The 24,544-nt window shown below is 39.8% G+C and overlaps 2 protein-coding genes and 1 long non-coding RNA gene across 6 annotated transcripts in view; 1 reads left to right on the forward strand and 2 right to left on the reverse strand.

Moving 5' to 3' along the window:
* The first annotated feature begins 1,699 nt into the window (after positions 1-1,699).
* LOC139770234 (uncharacterized) lies at positions 1,700-5,567 on the forward strand. Of its 3 annotated transcripts, none has more exons than XM_071702040.1 (3): positions 1,700-1,934; positions 3,821-4,017; positions 4,391-5,567. In XM_071702040.1, exon 3 carries the CDS (start codon positions 4,447-4,449, stop codon positions 5,302-5,304), a length of 858 nt encoding a protein of 285 aa, XP_071558141.1. In that variant the 5' UTR covers positions 1,700-1,934; positions 3,821-4,017; positions 4,391-4,446; the 3' UTR covers positions 5,305-5,567. The 3 variants fall into 3 exon arrangements, with proteins under 3 accessions (XP_071558141.1, XP_071558140.1, XP_071558139.1); XM_071702039.1 differs by having other exon boundaries at positions 3,836-4,017; XM_071702038.1 differs by lacking the exon at positions 3,821-4,017 and having other exon boundaries at positions 1,701-1,934.
* LOC139770237 (uncharacterized) overlaps positions 2,548-24,544 on the reverse strand; it is a 106,988-nt gene continuing 84,991 nt past the window's right edge. Inside the window, exon 4 of the long non-coding RNA XR_011717697.1 lies at positions 2,548-2,669. This is a non-coding gene — a long non-coding RNA (uncharacterized lncRNA). The remainder of the gene's footprint in view (positions 2,670-24,544) is intronic.
* LOC139770221 (uncharacterized) overlaps positions 6,106-24,544 on the reverse strand; it is a 66,848-nt gene continuing 48,409 nt past the window's right edge. For both annotated transcript variants that reach the window (XM_071701993.1, XM_071701994.1), the window contains 3 exons: positions 14,552-14,631; positions 9,819-14,282; positions 6,106-9,609 (listed from right to left, as the gene is read on the reverse strand). In XM_071701993.1, coding sequence (XP_071558094.1) covers positions 9,013-9,609; positions 9,819-14,282; positions 14,552-14,631 — 5,141 coding nt within the window. In that variant the 3' untranslated portion in view covers positions 6,106-9,012. The remainder of the gene's footprint in view (positions 9,610-9,818; positions 14,283-14,551; positions 14,632-24,544) is intronic.

A 24,544-nucleotide genomic window follows, 5' to 3' on the forward strand; every position in this document is an offset into this window, starting at 1 on the left:
ATTCATATTATGGTGCTATCTCATATTTATAACATTCATATTACAGCAGAACGTTACGAGTGTACCATTGTATAAAAATTAACATTTCCCTAGAGAGCATTTGAGTTGAAAATGTCTCTAGATTCGAATGAATTTTATAATTATAAAATTTGTTGTGGTAACACGATAGATATGATATTCTTATAGGGATATTCCGTAAATGTCGATATCAAATTGAAAAACATTCATCACTACTTGTAGCATTATTGGATATTCCTTGCTTATCTCTTTCCAAGAAATAATTTATCTTTATCGTTATAATAAAAAACTGATTTTTATCAGAAAAAATAATAAAATATCGATATAAAAAGACTTTTCCTTAAATAATAATTTAATAACTTCCAATTCTTCCTGTAATTATTACAATTATAATTATTTAAAAAACGTCGGATATTAATATTTTATCGCCTTGCTATTGCATGTACATTGATATACAGGGTGTCTTAGAGTTTAAAAGTTGCGGCCAAACTGCAACAGTGTTCTATACGAAGAAAATAAAAAAAATATAGGTCTATGGAAGCTTCTATATAAAAAAAATGTAAAAATCTAGTCGCTATAAAATTATATAGCGATCTTGGAGGTCAAGAGATTGCGACGGACAACCACTCATATCCACATATTTTGACATATTCATTAGGAAAAAAAAAAAATATATATATATATACATATATAATTCTCTCGTAAACGTTACTTCATCAGTCTGTAGAATTCTTTATGAAAAATAATGAATTTCCTGTACTGCGTGTATGTGCTTCATGGAATTGACGTTATTCAGATAAAGGATAAAGTGACATTTTTTAAATAATTAACATCAATAAAATCATACTGTACCTTAAAGTATTAATAATAAGAACAGATTTCTTTCATTTACGCAACTTTTTATTTTTATTTTTTGTTGTAAATTTGTAATAAAACTTCTATTATATGTATAACATTTGTTTCTTATATGTTTACTCATAAAGCACATTAGCGCAATTTGATTGTTAAAACCTGAGCCACCCTACATAACTGTATACTATACTGATGTTATAAATTTTTAAAATCGACAATTCTTAATCGTAAAGTCTCTCTCATTGTGCATTCTATATTTCATCCCTGGTAGACAAATGTCTCAGAATTAATTTTTCATATTATTAATCAGAATTTCTATGAAAATTTTAAGACTCAGAATTTTAAAATTTTTACACATTTTTTATACGAATTGGGACTTTTACTTTTTAGAAAAACTCAGACAAAATAATAATAATGAAATATTTCAAATTTTTCTCTCCCGCCAATACGTCTTTCTTTTTGTAGAAATCTGAATAAATATAAGGAAATCCACGCAATTTATCAGAAATTTTCATACATACAGATACTGAAATATTTCGAAAATCCTCATCCAATTATTTCTGAAAGCATCTGAGAAATTTCTTTCATCAGAAATCTCGTCGATCGTAAATTTTCATTTTACGACGAAATAGGTATAAGTCCTAGGTATACATCCTAAAAAAATATATGCCATTAATGCAAGGCACGTCCATTCTGACCCGTTTGCCTGCTATATCGTTATCTTTATCGCTTTCGTTTATAAATATTTTTTTTTCTCAAGCATATACAGTGACGCACTCGAACCATATATTCATCTGCTTCTCCCACCCACATGCACATGCACCGCAAGGAGTGCAGGGATTCCTGAGAGTAGCCATAGTGGCATAGTGTTCTTCGTTCTTCCCCTCAGTATTCGAGAGGCAATCATTGCGTGTAGAACGGATTACGTCATACAACTAGTATAGGTCCAACTGGGTGTTGGTGCATACGAGCGCGAGAGTGTCAAATCTGCATCGAAAGCATCAAGAGCATCGGACAGATGGAGAATACGAAATCCGAGAAGAAAGTTCATGCCAACGCGATCGGTCAGTATTTAATTATTGCAATTCAGTGCAGATTATGTATAGCAAAGATAAAACGAAATGTATATATGTATGTGTGTATGTGTGTATTAACTTTGCTACGCTTTGTCCTGCTGCTGAATGCAGCATGATTCGCTGTGATTTCGAGTTTATTTACGCAATTGTTGATATTACTATTGTCAGATGCAATAACTTATCGATATAATGCTACCAGATATTTTTTCTCTTTTTAAATTTTACCCACGTCTTTTTATAGTCGTCTAAATTTCATCGACAAATTTCGATCCATCTGCTGATGTCATACGCTGATGAATCCTTCGTTTATTGAACGCGTTTTGTCGAAACAGGATGTGAGATAATTCTAAGATAAGAATAGATACGCGCACAATAGAGAAGTCACAATAGACAATTATTACCGATTCTTTGGAAACATAAACTCTCTAGTCTCTCTTAAATACGTAAAAATCGTAACGTATTTATAGCTTGTATATATTGTCCATCTTACTTCGCATATTCAAAAATTTATCGTGATCGGCAGTGGTGCTCAATAACGTCACGGCTACGGCATTTTTACCGCGAACGAAAGTTCCAGCACATGTCGGCTAACATCAATCGTGTTGACAATACCGCGATACCAATCGACGGTATCTCAGGCGCACACCGCTTTACACATCTGTTTAATCTGCCTTCAGCTAACGTATTTGTTCTTTAGCCAGCATTGCCGATTCCGTTTCATTCCTGTAACAGCATCAGAAATGAATTAAACTCGTTATTGCAGATAAATTAATTGCAACGTATAATTGCTTTATTGCAATAAAGATAATGACAATAATATTTCGTAATAATTATCTCGAATTCTGCCACAAATTATTAATAGCTTAATTGTTATTCATATATATTATAATTAATGTTATATAAATTTTATTTATTTATTAGATATTTATATTATGTATATAATTAAATATATATTTGTTATATACGTACATTGTATATAAATTATATGTATTATCTATAATTTATATTTACTTTGTGCGTGCGTATTGTGTACAATATTAAAATTAACAATATAAATTCTAGTTATAATTTTTCTAGTCATTGTCTGTCTTCAATATGATTTCCAAAACAGTCTGAAATCGATGCGTAATGATATCATTATATTGCCCTCATATAATCGCAACTTAGACGATCTGTGTTTAATACCCCACACTTGATATACAATTCTTTGTTAAGGTTGCAATAACTGTTGATTGAATTATCTTGGCTTTTTTTTCTTGTCAATTTAATATCAAATAACATAAATGTCATTCGAAGTCGCACAATATAGCACACAATGCGCTTGAATAAGCATTTCTTGAAATAAATTGACAGATAATGCGGTCCACACTTGGAGCTTATCTCTCTCTCTTTCTCTCTCTCTCTAATCGCGCTAAGAATCATATGTCCGGCTCGTATTTCTTCTGTGTCAGATTTAATTCTTTCGTACAGCTCAGTTGATTTATCGGTAGTTGCTGTGATATTTATTATATTTAGATCTACCAATTCTTAAACATTTATTGGTAATCTATTAATATTTAATTTTTACAATATCTAATAATAATAATAACAATTTCTAATAATAATTTCAAAATTTGTTTTATATTTCGATCATCGTTGTTCTTTCTTAATGCTTGAAAGAAATATACGATGGTGTCAATAATTATCCGCACTCTATTTGTATACTTTATTAGAACAATAGTAGAGAACGTATAATTACATCATATAGTCCCCTTGTTTTTCAATGCACTTATTCCAGCGTTCTACAAGCTTGCATATACTCTCGGAAAAAAATTTTTTTGGTTTGTTTGCACCGCTTCTGTCATACCACTGTCTACACTGTTCAAATGCTTCAGAAATTGGGTTTCAAGGTATTGGAACATCCTGCATATGGTCCAGATCTCACTTCTTCGGATCATCTGTGGTCCACTTAAAGATGCCTTAAAAGATCGTCGATTTGCCACACAGACCAACATGTACATACATGGCTGAGGGACAAACCAAAAACATTTTTTCCCGAGGATATATGCAAGCCTTAGGAACGCTGGAATAGGTGCGTTAAAAAGCAAGGGGACTATGTTGAAAAATGATATAATTGTACGTTCTTTGCTGTTGTTCTAATGCATTATAGATTGCGGATAATTATTGACCGTCCCTCGTATTTTAAAAATTCAATTTTTACAAAACTCCGATGCTCTCTTTAACGAGAATTTTCTACGCTTTTTAATAGATTTAACAATTAATATTTCTCCGGTATTAAATAATTTAATTCTATATTAAATTTTGCTCTACAATCAATATTTTTCGCTTACAAAACGGCAAATATTTTATTGATTAACAGTCGCAATTTTTAAATTATTATAAAATTATCATAAGTCTTTATTGTCATTTTAATTTTATAATAATGCAAATAATTAATTCCACAGAATCGAATGACCAGTATGCAGCCTCGTATTTAAAAACCGGCAGCACACGCGGTGTTATGTACCAGATGAAGCTTCTAACTTGGATCACATGGAAGCTCATGTGCAAGAACAATGCAAGTATCGGTAATTGGTGGTTGGCCACGGAGGTGTGCGATGCGCGCGGATTTCATGATCTCGTCTTGAAATACTCCCCTGATGGTACATCAAATGGAGACGGAGGCACCTCTGATGGAAAATACATGTATCGTTTCATGCAAATCAAGCACAAGAGGTCCTTGGAAAAGAACGCCAATATCACTAGTTATCATTTGACATCCAAGAATAAGTTACATCGTCAGGGCAGTCTGATTTACCTGTTTAAATCCTACGTAGATATGCTCGGCAAGTTCGAGAAGATCACGCCCGATCAAATCGTGGACCTGACGATCTTCACGAATATGGATATTACCGCATTTAAATTCCTGGTGCCTGTGGAGGCCGACAAGCTTTACGGATTCGAGGGAAAAGGCAAGAGATATCGCATTGACATAAGAGTCTTGCAGAAGGAGCCAGGAATAATGATATGCCTGTACCACATTAAGCCGCCACAATATGACGACAACATCATATTTGGGTTCCTGAGGAAACTGGTGTTCGCGGTGTGTCAACCCTCCGAGCCCGAGTTGGAGGAATTGATCGTGAAGGAGATGGGCAAGACCTTCAACGTACCGCAAATCTTCTACGATAACTTATATAAGAATATAATCAATTGGTTTCTCGTTTACGACAACGGCAAGGCGCCGTATCTCAACGAGAACCACGTAATGAAGTACCTGAAGGACACGCAGGATATGCTGTGGGAAGCGAAGAAGACGGAAATGCTTGTCGATCCAGTTTCGAAGATTGCTGATAAATTAAAAGTGTTATCTCTGTAAAGAGATGTAGTTCTCTCTTTGTAATCTTTTGTTCCTTTGAAACAATATTCTTTGAAACAAAGTATATAGTGTCTTTTTCTATCTATTAAAAGAAAGTGATAAAGTTTTTTTTTTGTTTTGTCATTGTATTTTTCGCATGATATATGAGCGTAATATATCTTAAGTTTTACATTAGAAAGATTATGTTATTTAAAATGAAATAAAATTATATAAAATGAAATAAAATTATATAAAATGATATAAAATGACATAAAATGATATAAGATTATTTTATAATACCTATCTATTCATAATATCAAGTCTAAAGTTTTAGAGAGAACAATATGAGGAATACTTGATCGACTCTTTAATTTAAATTTCAAAATGCAATTATGTAGTACAGATATACTGTGTCATGTCGGCAATATATAATGGAATAGTAAATGGGTATTTCTATTAGATATCTATTCGATTAGATGTTGATTTTCGCCGAGTAGATATCGTGTATGTCATCGTATAAAAAAATTTATTTTTAATTCCGACAATGCTAATTTAAACCGTAAGAACTATAAAAGATAATATTGGTAACACATATAAATTACTTCACTAACTTTTTAAGACTTTTCTTAACGTAAATCTTTTAGAATTATATAACTTAATTGTTAAACCACGAAAGGAATTGCAAAACATTTACTTTAAGAATTTATATGTCGAAAATCTAAAAAATTTTTGTTTGTAGATTACTTTAAGGAGTTCGATAAGGATTGTTTAATCCTTTAATAACGAAAAGGCGCAAGGAAAAATAAAAGATGAACGCGTACATTGGTTCCATTGCATATCGTTTATTATTATTCCTGATTTAAATTAGAGAATATAACTTATTCATGTACACGTGCGCTACAATGATTACTTGGTATCATAATTTTCACGACAGTCGGGGAAGGAGAAAATGTCACTCGAGGGGTTTCAAACGGACTCGGTCGCTTCGATAAATATAACTTTCCTTCGTTCGCCTACAGCATACGTATGCGCAAAGAAGCCTTAATTAACGTGTCTGCGCGTGGTGTGTCTATCGCAGGATATCTGTAAATTCGGCCCGTTTGCGAAGGAAAACTTGGGTCTTTTCTTCACGAAACTGCAAACTGCGACGCTTCGTAAAGAGACTGGACCTTTCCTTTTTTTTTTTTTTATGGACGGGGGCTGAATCTGTAAACATCCTACGACAAAGACATCGCGAGGGGATGCGCCAGGAAGAGATCAAGAACGATGTTGTTGGACGCTATTCCCAGCCTCGGTTTCGAACTTGGCTAAAACGTATTACAGCCATGTACAATCGTCTCCGTTATAAAATAATAAATATCGTATATCTACGAATATATGTGTATGTAAGTGTGTATGTGTGAAGACAGGGGCAGAGGAGGAGATCGAAGAGGAAATGTGATGTAAATAGAGACGATACGAGACTGCGTAAAAGCACAAACGAACAACAAAGATGGGGGTGGACAGGGGAGTGTGAAGGAATAGGAAATACAAATCGTTTCCCTTTGGCCTAGTTAAATCTGTTGTCTAACTCTCATCTCTCGCTAATCTAATCTAATCTAAGTACCTATACCTATGTCAATAGTTAAGTTAATCATTTGGTATAATTGCATCTGCGAAAGATAACAGGGCTATCTATATACACTAAGATCCATAACACACACACACACGACGAGACGTTATCAAATTTAATTGATTGGTAGTGATATAAACTTCACTATACATATATTGCTCCGCGCGCTTTCACATATCCGTTCTGTGTGAAGATTGTATCTCGTCTCGCTCGCGAAAAGTCTCGTCGAAAAGAACAATAAGACAAGATCGATGCGATTGGTATACGTATAGCTATTTGCGATCCGCGATCCTTGAACGAGCGAGTTCCCTTACCACCGGCGCGCAAGATCGATCTCGAGATCTTCGCGCGAAGTCACGGTCAGAAACGCGGTCCCACGGGACATCCCGAATCGCGTTCGCCAAATACATCACGGCGGTCTAACGACTACGTGCTAGTCACATTCACGCCCTAAATTAAATTTTTTTCTCACTCTCGTAGAAGTATATAACTAATAATAAATAAGATCCTAGTGCGTATGGCTAACTTAGAATAATTCATTGCGTAAAATGAATTCATCTTTGGATTTAAATGCAGCGTCCGCGTCGCAAAGAACGCGACCGTCCATTCGCAAGTCCAGCCTCCTTTTACGAGGGAGCCTGGTTTTCTTTTCTCTTTTTCTTTTTCCTTTTTTTCCCCTCGACTCTTCATACTCGAACTTCACTCATATTCCGCCGTAATTATGAATGAGATTGTTGAGGATCCGCGATCGCGTGTCGCGATCGTACGCCTAATACTGCGCGTGAGATGAATACAAACAACATATAGATACGCGTTATCTCGCGATTCCATAATGCACATTTCATGACGTCGCTGATAATAATGCATTTGATAACTACTTTTAACGCGCTCGGGGCGAAATCATGATGCATCCGCGAACAATATGGTCGTAATCACATCAAATCTTAAATATATATACTCAGATTGTTACACTCCCCAGAGGATATATATAAATATGTATATATAATATGTACACACACACACACACAATAGGCGAGGGTCACGAAGAACGCGTTTCTCGTAACGAAGGCTCGAGGCATTACGAAGGACTTTATGTCAGAAGCGTGAATGGTTTAGATGCGTTGATAAAAGAGGAAGATGCACCATGTTACGTTTCTTTTTTTTCTTAAATCATGTTTTATTGGCGATTAAACTGATGAATGGAATACACAGCGCGTGTACTTTTCAACGATAAAGAAAATGTACGTCATGATAGCAAATAATATACTTCGCCGTAGCTCACGGCGAATGCCTATGCAGAAAATAGGCGAATCGCGAGATGAATCGAAAGGAACTTGTTGAAACTGCGCCCTTAAACTTCTACAAAATCAGGGATTGACTTTAAGAACGAGTGCTTCTATTTTTTTATATCCTTATACATTAAAGTTGTATCCTATTGTACAAAATTAAAATTATTAAAAAAAAGTAAGATTTAATTGAGAACGTTAGTTTAAATAAATATTGATTTGCGTAAGATAAGTTTCCTATCGATTCATTCGCATCATCTACTTTCCGCGATGTAAGCAAACTCGTTGACAATCCCTGTGTGTGTTCTCGTTAAGAACCGTAAAATTTCATATCGTATGCGGCATATAATGACACTCCGGCTACTGCTCGCATCAGATTTCATCAGATAAACTTCGAAACACTATTGGTGTTTTATATAATACGAACACGTGCACGCAAATTGATAAAGAGTATAAGGCACGATCGTGAACCTTAAACAGAGAATCGAAGAATCCGATGAATAATCTAAAGGTATCTTCTGTGCTCTCTCTCTCTCTCTTAAGAACGAATAGGAGAAAGTGGCATGCGATCAGACGATGACGATACCCTCGATCCTCTAATGATCTTTCAAACACGTTATGACACAAAAGCAGAAACTACCGCTTGTTTGTCTATTCTTAATTTGCCAATATTAAGAGATGCCAATACTAGTCGATTAATATCAACTAACATCGCGAGTTTCATGCTTGACGTTTAACTATTCCCAATCCAATCTATAACTGTTTTCACGTAATTTACGTGTCTGATCGCGCTCCGCTTCTCTTCGTCTTTCTACGCGATTGATCGCCCGATCACTCGCTATGGTTGACCCCCAACAACTTCGCCGCGTCGTCCGCCGAGCTCAAGAGAACCTTGTCGAGCAAACCTTTCTCGCGTATCCCCAGCAAATTGGAGATCAGGTCGTTGTCCCCGCTTTCGCTGGGTACTTCCGCGGGAGGCGGGGGAGAAGACAAGGAGGCTGGAGCGGCGCCCTGGGGACCGTCGTTTGCCATTCTTCCGCTGAGAGTGGCCATGTTGTCGTAGTGATTGTACCGCATCAGGGCGCAGGGCGCCGCGTCCGCCGTCGCGACCGCCGCGACGGTCGGCAGGGAGATTCTGTCCTGGGTGCGGGGCCTGCTGGTGTTGGTGGAGATCGGCGAGTGCTGCTGACTCCTGGGGGTTATCGTCGGCGGCTGCGCGGGCGAGTTCTCCTCGTCGCCGCTGTTGCCTATGTACATGGCGGAGTCCACCGACTCATGCTTCTTACGGTGACGTAGCATGCTGTGCTTGAGCGTGAACTTCCTGGTGCAGATGTCACATTCGAAGGGCCTCTCGCCCGTATGAGTCCTCATGTGACGCCGGAGATCCTCCGCGGACCAAAATCGTCTCATGCAGAAAGCGCACACAACCTGGGGAGGGATAAAAAAGTGTCACTCCGATCGTATTATCGAGCAATGCAAACTAACGAAAGCACCAACGAAACGCGTATTCGATATATTGTCCCTATTTATTTATTTATTTAGGTATTTATTTTATTTTTTACGCAAACCATGTTTGCACCGATATGCATGATGCTCTTAGAAATCTTTTTAGAATCAGTTCCCTTATACCTTATTACCTTTCTGTTGCTGTAGTCGGGAAAACGGCCTTTCTTCTCTTCTCCGTCGCTGGGATGCTGCTGCGACGCTAATATCTGATCCTCGGTCGCGTCTATGTTCATGGACGCCATGTCGAGGGCGCCCTTGGCCTTCAGCATCTCGTACGAGCGCTTGTGATTCATCTTGATGTGGTCCAAGCAGTCCTGGCGTTCCGAGAAGCCGCTGTCGCACAGGTAACATTTGAAGGGTACGTCGCCGGGGCTCGGCGATAATCTTGGTGATTTGCGCGACCTGGTGGCGTCGTTTATCGAGGGGGACGCGTTAGAAGTCGGCTTCGCGGCCGCGACGACGGACGAGGTGTTCTCCATGTTGTCGGACATGCTTGATGAGCGACTCTCGTAATCGCTCTGGTCGTTCTGCGCGGCGCACTGCGGCGGGCTGTTCTGCTGATCGCTGGACTCTGATCTGGACGCGAACTTGCGGTGCTTGCTCGACCGGTGCTTCTTCAGGTTGCCCAACGTGGCGAACGTCGAGCTCGGGCACTGATGGCATTTAAACGGCCTCTCGGGCACGTTCCTCATGGAGAACGTGTTGCTGCCGTTGCTACTGCTGCTGCTGCTGGCGACCACCTGAACGTCAGGCGAAGACGAGTTCCTGGCACGGCGCATCTTGTTCGCCTTCGCCTTGTGCTTCCTCAGCAGGTGGCGATCGCAGTTGGACTTGGTGGTGAAGTGATGCGAGCAGTGGATGCACTGATACGGCTTCTGGCCGGTGTGGGTGAGGATGTGTCGTCTCAGCGACGAGGTCCACGGGAATTGGCGCTCGCAATACGGACACACGACGCGATTCGGCGCCATCGAATATGCAGATTTCTTCTTCTTTTTCTTCTTTTTGTTCGAGGAGGAATCGTTCCCAGAGTTCAAGGAGTTCATGGAGTCGGACTTCTCGCTGCCGGAATTGTTGCCGCTGGTCGACGCAACGGGGCCCTCCTCGTCGCTCAGGTCTTGCGGCTGGAATTGCTGGTATTGCTGAGACGCGTTGTCCAAAAGCTTCGAGACACTCGCGAGATCGGGCGTTCCGTCTTCGAGTTTACCTTGCTCCCTCTCGGCGGATTCGGTCATGGTCGTTTCTTCAGCGCGTATTGATTTGCTTTCAGAAGCGGCGGATTTCTCCGGATTGGCGCTGTCGACGTTACTTCGCGCAGTCTGCTCGCCGGGGGTCTCCTCCGAGGTTTCCTCCGCGGGCTCAGCCGCTTCTGTCTTTATGACGATATCTTTGACACTTTCATTGTTTTCCAACTGATCTCTCAGCAAACTCGTGCTAGGCTCACGCTGAGCTTGCGACTCCTGAGCGTCCCGATCGGCCGACTCTTCGTCTATCACCATCTCGTCGTCCGAATCATTGTTATCCATTTTATTGACCTTCAGCTGTTGCGCCAGAATCGCGTACTTTACTTGATCCGAGATGGGATGCGTGCCGTAGTCCGTCGACGTGACCACCGGCGTGTCGACGTTCGGAGGAATGCTCGAATACGACTGAGCCACCTGCGAGGTTGACGGACCAGTATTTGGTACCATAGTCGGATGACTCGCGGGTGGTCTGCCTCTGGTCGAATGTCCGCCACGGGGTCTTTGGCTCCAATACTGCGGATGCTGCTGCTTGATGTGCCGTTCCATGTTGCTCCTCAGCGTGAATCTCGCCGTGCAGTGCTCACAGGTGAAAGGTCTCTCGGTTCGGTATCTGCGCTGCTTCTGCTTGGGGATCAGCACTCCGTTCTTGAGTACCATCTTCACGGGATCATTCGACGGGATCCCGTCTGTTTTCTCGCGGCTCGGCGCGACCTGGTTGGTCATCTGCGCGCTCATCAGATTCGCGTAGGCAGTCTGCTCGCTCGAGGTTTGCAGGGTGTCCCTCGATTGCGAATATGCCGTGTAACTGGTGCTGGGCAGTGACGGATCAACCGAAAGTGTGCCGCCGCCGGTTAACTGCAAACCTCGAACCAGCTCCTTCTGCAGCCTGCCCTTCGCGGCCAATTCCTGGCTGAACATGTGAGGACTGAGGAAGTACGGCGGTATAACACCACCGGTTAATGTGCCAAAATTGCGATAGATAGTATTCGCGTAAAGAGTCTCCAGCGATGTTGTCGGTGAGCTCTCGCGTGCTCTGTTCAACAGGGCTTGCGTCAGCAACAGCGCTGGGTTTGTGGCATACAATTCCTGCTGATTATTCTTAAACCGCTTCTCCTCCTGCAAGCTGGAATCCTCGTTCTCCCTCTTCCGCTTCCTACTCAGATCCAACACATCCATGGACAGATCCAACGGACCGTCCTCCCCCGAGCTCAACCCGGAGCTTGTCGAGGGCTTCGTCAGGTTCATCGGACTAGCTTGAATTCTTTGGTGTGTATCTGTTTTGGTATCACTGACTAGAGACACGCTGCCGTCCGACGAGCCCGACTCGACGTCGTCGTCAATCTTCGAATAATCAGATTTCACGATTAGATCGTGAGACAAATTTGCTTCGTCGGCGCTTCTTTTTACGAGATTGAGAGCCTGCATCTTCACTCTGGCGAACGTGTCTGACTTCTCGTAGTGAGTCATCAGCATCTCGGCGCGGATGTTCGACGGTCCAGGATTACAATCCATCGCTATAGGCGGATAATGTATCTGTTGTTGTTGTTGGGGAGTCTCCTCGTGTTCATTCGGATAAATAAGCGTCTTCCGCACGTCTTCCCTGATGACTCTAGGCGAGCTTCTTTCGATGTTTTCGTTTGTCGAATCCTCGCTCGGATGATAGATAAGTGCGTTCTTAACGTCCTCCTTGCTGATCATCCCGTGACGATTCTTCACGTGCCTCTCGCAATTTGCTTTGGTAGTGAACGCATAATTGCAAAGAGAGCACTCAAACGGACGGTCGCCGTTGTGCGATCTTAGATGCTTCATCAGGGCCCCCTTGTCGGCGATCGTGAACGGACACATATTGCACGGATACGGCATACCCGGTTCCACGTTCATATGCGCGCGATTGTGTCCCTTCAACGCTCGCAGATTGGGAAATACGGATGTACATAATCTGCATGGGAACTCGCCCTTCAGCTTCATTTTCCGGAATTCCGCAGTGAAGGCGTCCTGCGCCTCCTCTTCGTTGAACTCGGACGAACAGGTGCCCGACGAGCCTGAAGAGCCAACGTTCGGATTGAACTTGATGTTGTTCTCGGGCGTGCTTGCATCCGACCGAGGAAAGGTCTGCAGTCCATTTAAACTGACAGACAGGATGCTCGGGATATCCGCTAGATCCTTGGTCTCTTTCAGTTCCCTGATCTCGCTCGGTTCCCGCGGATCCTTCATTTCATGCGCCAAGGACTTGTTCTGCAGATCCAGCACAGCGAAGAAAATCTCGCGCTTCGTCTTGGGGTCGTCGGGCTGCGGACTCGGATCATCACGCTCTGTTTCGAGATTGTTGTTGGTACTGATGTCGTTGTTATTGTTGTTGTCGTTGCTGTTTCTCTTGTTCTTGTAGGGGCCCTTGCACTCCTTCTCGTGGGCCTGCTGGGCTTGCCTGCAGGGGAACGCGTGTAGGCACTTCATACACTGAAACCTGTTGGCCTCGCCGGAGGCCGGCCGGTGCAGCTCACGCTCGCACATCGCCCGAGCGATCGTCGGGAACTTGATGGACGAGAAGTCGATGAACGTCAGATCCCTGAAACCGTCCACGGTGTTGTTTTTGCTACGACTGTTGTTGCCCTCCGGATTCTTTTTGTAGTGTCTCATCAAACGATGGAGATTCAGCGCGCGATGATTCTTGAACGACTGATTGCAGGTCTCGCACGTGGCCGGGGAGCCTGGATGCACGCGCTCCATATGTGACTCCAGAATCGCGCTGCTCGCGAAGTCCTGACCGCAGATCGGACAGCCGAAGGCCTTCTGCTCATCCTCCGGTCGACACCTAATCGTCATCTTGGTGTTGTTCAGGAGAATCTTGTGCCTCCTCTGATCTTCCATGTCGCTGACGTCCTCGTCCGGGCATTTTCGCTTGTTCGCGCGGTTGCTGGGCGACGGTTGCTGTCGATCGTCGATCAGCTCCGGCGAGTTGCGCCTGGCTATCTCGTTGTTATTGTACTCGTCCTGGCTCGTCGCCGCCGGTCTTTCCGAGCCGCTGCTGCCCTCGGAATCCGTGCAGCTGTTCGGCGACACTATCCGATGAGTGCACCTCACGTGCCGGTTCATGTTGCCGTTCGTCGTAAACGACATCTCGCAGTACTTGCACTTGAACGGCCGCTCGCCGGAATGTACCAGCACGTGCCGGTCCAGCGAGCTCGCCGAGCTGAGCACTTTATTGCATACGCCGCAGCTGTAGTCCTCCTCGCCGCTGCAGTCCGTGCTGCGAGGTGAATTGTGGCCGCGTAGATGATTCGTCAGTTCGTGGGAACTGGAAAACACCGACGGACACGTCGGGCATGGATGCGCGCCGTTTTCCGACAGCTCAACCTACATTTTCGGGGAAAAATATCCGATATTAAACATACATACAGTACACTGTCACGTACAATCGCAATTTCGTTGTTAACAGTGCGAAAATATTTTCATTCGCGTTGATAATTTGTCTTTAATTCTGATATAACGTTAAGTAATAGTAACTTCTAATTAACGAGTCTCATTCTCATTCATTAACTGATTTCACTAAACTCTATTAAAATTATTAATTTTTTTAAATTTTTATAAACTTTGTACGTATTGAAATATATGAATACACTTACACTTGATGATGGTGATGCAGCAACAATTTGCGTTTCGTTTTCCTGTTCCTGCAGATCGGGTCCATTCTCGGGTCCAGTCACTGTAACACATAAAATGTAACATTTAGTTTAATGTATGTCAGAACATTAAATGTGAAATAATTACACACATATAATTATACACCTACGACATGAAGAATAAGTTTCTAGTAAATTATAATTATTAATTAACTATCGTAAATATTAGTTTACTTTTATTAAAATATTTTATTGAAAGTATTTAAACGTGAATCATTGAGGAAATCGAACTTCACGCGTGATTTCATATGGTTCCTCATTCATTTCTCAGACAGAGATTTCAAGCAGACTGGAAAAACCCGCAGAGCGAGCGCGACTTCTCTGGACCACAAATCTGCTGACGAAACAGGAAAACCGAGATGCTTCGGATATAACGAAAGAGCAGTGAGTTTATGAATTCAAGCTAAAAATAAAAAAAGAACATGCGTGGTGTATGTGAAATTGTCGCAAGAATATAATTCTCTCTAAATAAATTTATATTGCGGTTGCACATAATCAACTGCAGTGTCTTTAATTTGTTGTTTATCTCTGTTCCGTTTATCTTTTTTTTTCTCTCGAAGTAATGCAGTGTAGTTTGCATCGATTATTTATACATTTATACAAATAAAGGTTCTGGAAAAAACGTTACAATGCAATAGGCATAAAAGAAGTGCAGTCATCGCTACAACTTCGAAGAATATTTTCTTCTTATCTATGATCGCAGAATAATCTGTGCAACCACCTGGATCGCGAATATATGCAACAGCATAAATTAGCGTATCGCAATTTTTCGAGAAGATCACTGAAAACCGTCAGCAACGGCGAGAGAATCACGTTTCGGATCGTAACGTCCTGCCGCTACCAGGAATGGCACAATTCAAATTTCTTCCGCGGTATAGTGATGTAAAATGTGTGTCGGAATATATATCACGCTAACTGATGCGCGCTGGCCTTAAAAACCGCGGATAAACAGGAGCCACCACCGGATCCGCCGGTGTTACGTCTCCGGTTTAGCCGTACTGGGTAAAGAACTGTGTCAGCGACAGGACAGGACACAAATCTGACTAAGTATTCCGGAAGCTGATACCCAGACCGAACCGCAGATGGAGCCGGGACAATAACACTTATCAACGTCCTCGCCCGACGTTCTGACCGCACTCGGCAGTCTTTAGTCTATTTACACGCGTTTGTCGAACGCAGCGAGCATCTTGAGAAACCTCTTGAGCGATCAGACTGAGGTTTAGAATGCGAGATGAGGTAAAGTCAGACTGTGAGCTGGTACGCCGAAGGAAACTCTAATATTTTAATTGTTTTGATATTCTGCTATCAGAAGAGAATCGAAGTTCGTTCAAAGTCAGTCTCGAAAGCAGAATCCTCATTTGGAACACGTAATAAACTATGAGAAACTATGAGAATCTGCGACTAATCACATATGGCAGGATATTTTTCGGTATTAGTTGCTTCAACGTTTGTTCGTCAATTTTTGGAGGACTGGGACTTATTTACTCTTTTTCTGTAAAACGATAACATTATTTTTGATATGGTAGAACAGAACTGTGACAAGATAATTAGGGATTTTCTTAGATAATCGAATCATAATAATAAAATTTAATCGTTTTTTATATTCAATTCTATTATTGCTCTGATAGAAAAATGTCCCGCTAAATTCTAAAATAATCAAGAATCAATTTTGTGATTTTACTTTTTTTGTGATCGTGTTTTATAGCCATAAAACTTCTCAGTACCTAGAAAGTTTAAATTATATCTTTTTCAAAATAAGTGTATTACTTTGAGAAATCATAGTTTCTTGAAAGGTTCGACAAGCTTCCTATTAATAATACGAGATAAATCTTTCGACCCTAAACATTTTTATGTACCTAAATTGCCTTATTGGTAGAATTAAACCAAACAACATGCATGTCTAAAAAACACATCTTGAAGATATCTTCAAGACTTTCTGAGAAGACGCCTGAAAGAGTTGTCTTAAGACATTTTTAGAACATGTAAAGCTATTTACATTATCAACTATAATATTATCGATTACGATACATGACATGGTTCAACGACACCGACAACGACACAATAAAGACGAAGCTGTTTGGAAACGTGTTAATAAAGGGAAGAATACGAGACAGAGTTTGATCAGAATAAATTGGTATATCAATGATTTAATACAAAACTTTATTAACAACAAGTCTGATCTCTGTTATAGATAGATTGTTATCAAAATTATGTAAATGTTAAATTATTTATATATTTGTCATGCAACGTTAGTTCCTCCTTCGTATTTTTCTTCTTGTTAATGCGCGTTAATGCGTATTATCAATTTTTATTTTACAATATGTTTAAGTGATTCAAAATAAAACGCCTTATGTGACGTCTAAAAGCGGGATATAAGACATCTTAAAGACGTCGTAATATTCTCTGAGATGTTTCAAGAACAATGCCTCAGTCTCAAAGATGTATCTCGAAAGCACTGACTCATGCATTTCCTTGAATTTTCAGAGAGAGGAGAGCGAGAGAGAAAGAGAAGAAGAAGAGAAAACAAAACAATAGCACATATTGACTCGATATCGTCTTTCGAAATAAGTAACTAGATTGACTGTTTCGTCACCTTTCATGTACAAAAAATCTCAATCCACTTAAAGAATATCAAAAGTAGCAACTTTTCATGCAAACGCAGAGATGAAGCAATTACTGTTTTTTTTTTTTTGTTGTAAAATCGAAGATTACGATCAAGTAAAGAAAGATCAAGCGATTGCCAAAGATCTTGCTAGATCACAATAAATATCAGAAGAAATAGATTGAAGAAGTGAAAGACATCATAAATCTTATAACATCGGTATGTACTTTATTTCGACAGACATTAAACAAGACAACATTAAATAAGAAAAGACAATAGTACTAAAAGATAAGATATATGAAAAAAATTTTTAGTCCATTTCTCGGTAGCCAGGTCTGTTTAGATTTAAATCGGAACTTATAAATGAAAATTATTCTTTTAGAAAGATCCCTTTATGCGGTTTTTAAATTAATAAATACATTTAAAATTTTCGAAATTATTAAGAGAGACAGCTAGTGAATATACAAAATTGAAATCTTTAGAAAACGATCCAATCCGCTACATAATATTTCTAAAAATATTTCCCAGCATCTATATGCAAATGCGTCTGTTTACTCTCTCGGGTAATAACGTTTAATGGAACGCTTGTCATCAAATAATGACTGTGCAAAACATACAAATATACATGTGTATTTCATGCAATACTGCATGGATATCACGTTAAGCATAATACCGACATTTTTAATTTTTAATACTCGAAGAATCGCAGTTTGCGATTTTGCATTTGCATTTGTGCGCTTTCCGGAATTATCTCGCTAAATCTCGATATGCATATCTTACAATAGCGCGTTAATTGCTTATAATAGAGAAGAGGTATAATTTTACTCACACGCTATAATTTCAATTGAAACAATAATATGAATTTTTATGGACTGATATGTTTCGGTTCTATCAATTTATTGTCATTATCACGATTGCTGTAATTATGTTCAAAAAATATAAGCATGTTGAAATTATGTATCGTAACGTATCATACATATATCATAATTTATCTTTCGTGATACCGTGAACACCTGAATCCCTTTAATATCGCTTTACACGTGTTATTCGCCGATTGAACGACCACATAACTGGTCGTCATGTGGTCCCAAACCTGTTCGACGGCCGTCCATATAGCGTACCTGTCGGCAGGTGAACTTTATTCATGCGCGTAAATCACGCGCGCGCGTGCACATTCTGGTCAAGTGTGGAGAAACGAGTCCGATCAACTTCGTCCTGCGGTTTGACGCGTGCCTGATCGTTAATGACTCTTCACCTCTTGCCACCAGTCCTAACTACTTTTAATTGAGCAGCCACTCAAGTATACGCGTGTATCGTTATTATTTATTTTATCATATCATGTTCGTAAGAAAGTAGCTTCCTGATTTGTAAATCGAAATTTGCCAATGTCTAAAAATAACTATAATTGCTAACTATTATAATTGCTTTTATAATACTTCAAGTGGCTTTGCGATACTAACAATTTAAAAACGCGACCTCCATTGATAGAATATTCTATATAATGTTGAATCTGATCATCTGATATCAGAGATGTGAGAACGCATAGCTAAGAGAATGTCGCTCGAATCGATGACGAGAAACGCATCGCAAGAATAGAAATCGGTTTCCTTGGTTCATGGAACGTCGTAACGATTAGTCTGCCGTCACATCACGATCGTTAGAAATGGAAAGCACGAGGGGGAAAGATTTCCAATTGCGAAACTCCATACCAAATTTCACCGAGGTAATTCCTCCGTGTTTGAGAAATATTCAGAAAAAAATTCAGTGTTATTGTAATTAAACAATACAGATTCTGAAAGATCAAAGAGTTATTCGAATCTATTAATACGTTAAATCGATCAGGAAAATGTCCGCTTCCCTTCTTTTGCGTTTGTATCCTTTTTAATAATAATTTTTCTTTTACGTCTTATGAAAACGCATTCTGCCATTCTATACAATATCTTGTGAGATAACATAAACATGTATGATAACGTAAATATCTTCGTAATAGATTTACGTAATAAAAAAAATATATATAGAGGTAAAGCAAAACTTTGCGAAGATGGGATCAAACGATTAACTACGCTTAATTGTTGGGATTAAATACACTTTAAATTGAATAACATGTAGATAACATCACGAATATTTTACACGTGAATTTTCGCTCGAAGATGACGCAAGAAGAAACAATCGTGTCGTTAGTAAAACTGCGATCCGTCACAAATATATGAAAGCAAAATTTGATTTTTACTCTATTGTATTAAACTTTCCATCGTAAAATTCTGTTGAATATATGCTTTTTATATATTAATATAACTAGAATATATAAAAATTGGTTTCATGTGCATTAATTGGACATCGCGTGCATGAAGTGTGCACGAGCCGAGAAAGAGCCTTCAATGTCTTCTTTCTCGGTTCGATATCGAAAATTAGAAGAGAAAGTAGGAAACACACGAAATATTATATAATAATAAACAAGCAATAGACAATGGCTCATACTCTCATCTCTCTTATTTTAGCGATAAAAGCACGCATTTATTTCTGAAATGCTATAATTCATGTTACATATACTATAGTATCTCAGAAATAAAAGCGCGCTTTTATCGCCAAAAGAGAGTTGAGAATATGGGGCAATATCGCTAATACATATCGCTCCGGAACAGAGCACTTAAAAAATAAGTTAAAATTGAAGATTGAAGTATAAATAAACAAATCAATATTATGACTTAATACGAAGGTACGAAAAGTTCAGTAAGATGCACGAGCGAATCGTCTAAGGGACCGCGGGAAGGGCGAGTCCCGTAATCGCCGCGGTTTCAAGGGATTCGCGGACGAGCCGGAGGACCAGAACGCCACGCCTATATCTGCATTGCACCCTCGCGGGACCTCGCCGGGGGAACCTTGAGGGAAAAAGGGAGCAGTGTCATGCCCGCGCTCGGGGGCGTACATGCGCATTTCCGTTCGCCGGCATGGGAACCGCCACCTACGAATCGTAGGATGCTGCGCTGAAGCAGCTACGCTAGCTGGGCAGAGAGGGAGGGTGGGGGGAGAGAGACCAACGACTCGGCGTCGTACCGCGCCGCCATTGGCCGCCTCTCATCTTTCCCGGAGCCTTTTTTTATCTTCTTCCTTCCCCTCCGTTGCCACCATCGCCGCCCGCCGTACTCCGCCCCCTCCATCGCATCGCCCCCCTCGTTCCCCCCCTTCCACCCGGCTGTCCCTGCTTTTATCTCGCTCGCGCTCGCCTCTTCGCCCGACTCGCCTCTTTATCACGCCAACTCGGACATACCCTCCGCTCTTTCTTGCGCTCTTATCTCGCTCGGACGTTCCTCTCCGCTCCTTCTTTCTCCTCTAGCTCCCTCGCTCTTTCCCCGTCCTTCTCCTGTCCATCCGCTCCTCTTTCTCCCTCTCCTTTTCCGTCTCTCTCTCTCTCTCTCTCTTTCACTCCGACTCACATTTTCTTTCTCGCTGCCGACATCCGTTTGCCGCGCGCCGCCGACGATCACGCTACGCGTTTTTCTACTCTTCGCCTTCCTTCCTGCCCCGTAGCCGCAGACTCACTACTGCGCCTTGTCCTTTCCTCCTTCCAGCCCTCTCTCTCCCTCCACGTCTCTTCCCACCCTATCCTCGTAACCCTGCTGTCCCGTATATCTGTCCCCCTTTTCACCTCCCTAACATCTTTCTCTCTCTTCCTCTTTCTCTTTCGACGGCGGCGCCTTTTTCCCTCTTCGTCATCCTCCCCTCCCTCTGTCCAGTTCTCCCTCATCATCCCCGCTTCTTCCACGCTCGGATACACCCACGCACCACGCGGGAGAAACAAAGATGGCGGTCGGCTAGTGTGTTTCGAGAAGTCGTCTCTCTGACAACCTTGGGTTTACCCATCCGTAACGCACCCTTCGCTCGTACCTGCGAGCGACTACTCCGGTTGACGCATGAATATCTCTCTACCCCCCTTACTCACCTCTCTCTATCCTTTTTTTCTGTTTATCCTATTCTGTTGTCGGTCTCATTGACGATACCTGCGATCGATCTATATACACGCGTTTTTCGAAGGACACAACGACTGTCCGAGGTAATTCCTCAAACAGATATTAAACAAGGAATTTTAGTCTTTCTTGTGTAAAATGGACGTCGATTAGACGAGCGAAATGTTTTTACGAAAGCTACGAAAGCATTTCTTTATTGTGGAATATTTCGCTTAAATTCCTCTCGTTTTAAAGTTTTATTATTTTCTTAATTAAAGAAGTTCATTTTCAAATCGGTATCAAACTTGAGTAATTATTCTATTCTATCGATATTTCGTAGAACAGTGCCGCTAGTTAGTGGCGCTAATTGCTTTTAATTAACAATTGTCTAATATTTAAATTCGTTTTTCATACAAATAATAGATTTATTCAATTTAATTCTTTTAAGAAGTAAAGAAATTTGATATAATATATAATATAATATAATTATATATAACTAATTATAGAGCGAGATAGATTTTTAATATTAATAGAATAGGAAATATTTGAAATAGGATAGATTGGTTACTATATCTTTTAGTTGGTTACTTATCTCGTTTTATTTCTTACGAATTTATATCGCATACGAAATTATATCGTGAACTCGCGAAAATGGAACTGATGTTAAAAACAGCAAGATGTTCAAATTGCGTATTAAAAATGACATTTTTAACGAAACTTTCGTCGCATTCAAGTTTTTATTTACAAATTGTGCAGTTTCTGCAATTTATTTTAATTTTAAGTAATTCCTGAAGTTTTCGAATGATCTAACAATTAAAATAATCAGAATTTTCCGATTCGTGTCCTTAAATTCGAATCTTTAAAAACTATTAGATCACGTAAATCGAATTCAATTCACAACCTTACGATTTCACTACGATCACAAAATGATATAATTTCTAGTTGTATCAGTCATCAATTTTATTGATTTCTATATTTCTGTCTTAGAATACCAAGACAGTGAGTCTAAAAATTTTAATTTAAGAAAAATTTTAAATTTAAGAAAATATTTTATATAAACGGATATTTAAAAAAGAATGAAAACCAGTTTTTATCTTCGTTTCCGGTCTGTGGATACTCCGGAGAAGCGATACGATGAACAACAGGCATGTCGATGTGCGACAGAGAGAGAGAGAGAGAGAGAGAGAGAGAGCGAAACCTTCTCCTCCGAAAAATTTACTGCCGCGGGTCATTAATTTCACGATCGACCGAGGGTGAACGGTTTGAGGTGCCACGAAGGATGTCACGCAAAGTACCCTCCGCGTATACGTGGCCCAACCGAGTGTTTCCGCATGTACCTCGACGCGGTTGTCATACCTACCTACCTACCTACCTACCTACCGCCACGCCACATCTATAGATTGTCGCCGTAATAAAACCTATGCAAATCCTAGACCGACCTTACGACGCCTTGGGGGGTAAGAGGCGGAAAAGCGATGATAGGTGTGGTTGACGGACGTCTAATCTTTAACCGCGAGTAGAGATCGATCATCATCCGCGTTGAGTTTTTCGCTAAAACGTGATTTACTTCCCTTGGCAGAAACCAACGCGAACGATAATTTGATAATTTCGAGCGAGAGATGGACCATTAAATTTGTCAATGATATATATAAGCTCAAGATATACAAAACAGGAAATATTATAAAAATAATAAATTCTCCTATATTTGAGTAATATTGAGCTCTCGATTTAAAAAATGAAATTGGTTGATACAATCTGTGCGTAAAATACTGTGTGTTATTGTATATTATTGTATATTATTATTGTATTATTAACAGCTTATTGTTACATGTACAAGAAAAATTATTCAATCTCCAGTCTCAATTTTTAATAATATTAATTGTGATTATTAATTTATCGCTCAGTTTTGATGAACTTTTAAAAATAAGGTTTGTAACATCGCGCGAATCTTTTTCTACTCGGTTCATGACAAAGCATCGCGTTATTTCCATCGAATATGATAAATTGCATAGTCCTAGTTTATGGCGCTGTTCCAAGAAAGATCCACTAACTGCTCCATATTTACCGCGCACAAAGCAAAGCCCACTGTCCTATTTTTCGCACAAAGCAAGCTCTATCTATTAATCACTGTGATATGCAAAATTAAATATTGAGAGCTAATTTTTCTCAAGATCATTGTTTCAAAGTATCTTTTACTAAATATCGACGCAATTTTATCTGAACGCTGTTAATTAATATTATATAATGTGATAAAACCATTATCCTCTAAGTTAAGTTAATATAAAAAATAAGAGACATATAAAAAAAATGTCTAAAAATGTCGCAAAAAACAATGTATATATGCATATTAATTAAGGTATATTTAAATCAATGAAAAATTAAGCACAAGAATACGTAATTAAATCATCTATCTCCATCAAGCGCATTAAAATTTATTTGCTAACATAACGATGACACTTTTTATCAATTGATTCGAGAAAGATATGTGAGTATATTTATTTCGACATGATTGATTTATGCATACGTATCCGGGATATTCGTTTACTGCTTTAACTTTCAAGTTATCACGAGGAGAGAACTTTCCGGGAGGGAATAAATGCGTGCACTTTCTTGTCAAATATAAACATCGCTAATTAATCTATCTCGCTAGCGAAGGGCGCCCCTTTGCTGGGGTGAAAAAGGGAGCGGTTGACTTTCCGCACCACACCCTAATCCAGGCTTCATGCTCGTATAATCCTTGTGCTCTGTCAGGAAGAATGAATCTTTTTTTCTGGATAAAGTTCATCCGCGCGTCATAATACGGGTCCAAAATATTTAACTTTAACTCAAACATAAACTCAAACGTCATGTGCATTTTGTCAAAGACACTCAATATAAAAAATTTAACAATTAAAGAACAAATATGAAAAAAATACAATTGTTATAAATTCATCCAAGAAATTTTAATGGCAATGAATTATATTATTAATGCTGGATGAGTAACACAATTGACATTAATTTTCCATTGCTTCTAATCTGTAATTTGAAGAAGTTTGAGACAAAACTGATTACAATCAGTAGATTAAAATCAATTGATTGTAAACACATTTATATAATACCATTAAAAAAGAGTTATAATCTGAAAATATTTGCTGAATTTTAGCGCTATATCCGTAACATTCAAAACACTCGACAACACATTTGTTATTATAACACATTATTCATTCAGAGATAAACAATTTCAAAGAAAATATCATAAGTCTTCAAATAAAGTTAGAGAAACCTTGTAGCTTCTTTCTTTAGGTACTGTAGCAGAACCGCGCGTTTTAATCTTTCAGAAATCGCCATACCTCAAAATATATTTCATATCTCCACAAAATCTTGTTTATTAATTATTCATTTATCATCAAT

The sequence above is a fragment of the Temnothorax nylanderi genome, unplaced genomic scaffold (genome assembly GCF_030848795.1).
Source record: "Temnothorax nylanderi isolate EJ_2023f unplaced genomic scaffold, tnyl_v1.0 TNYL_tig0028_pilon, whole genome shotgun sequence".
NCBI lineage: Eukaryota > Metazoa > Arthropoda > Insecta > Hymenoptera > Formicidae > Temnothorax > Temnothorax nylanderi.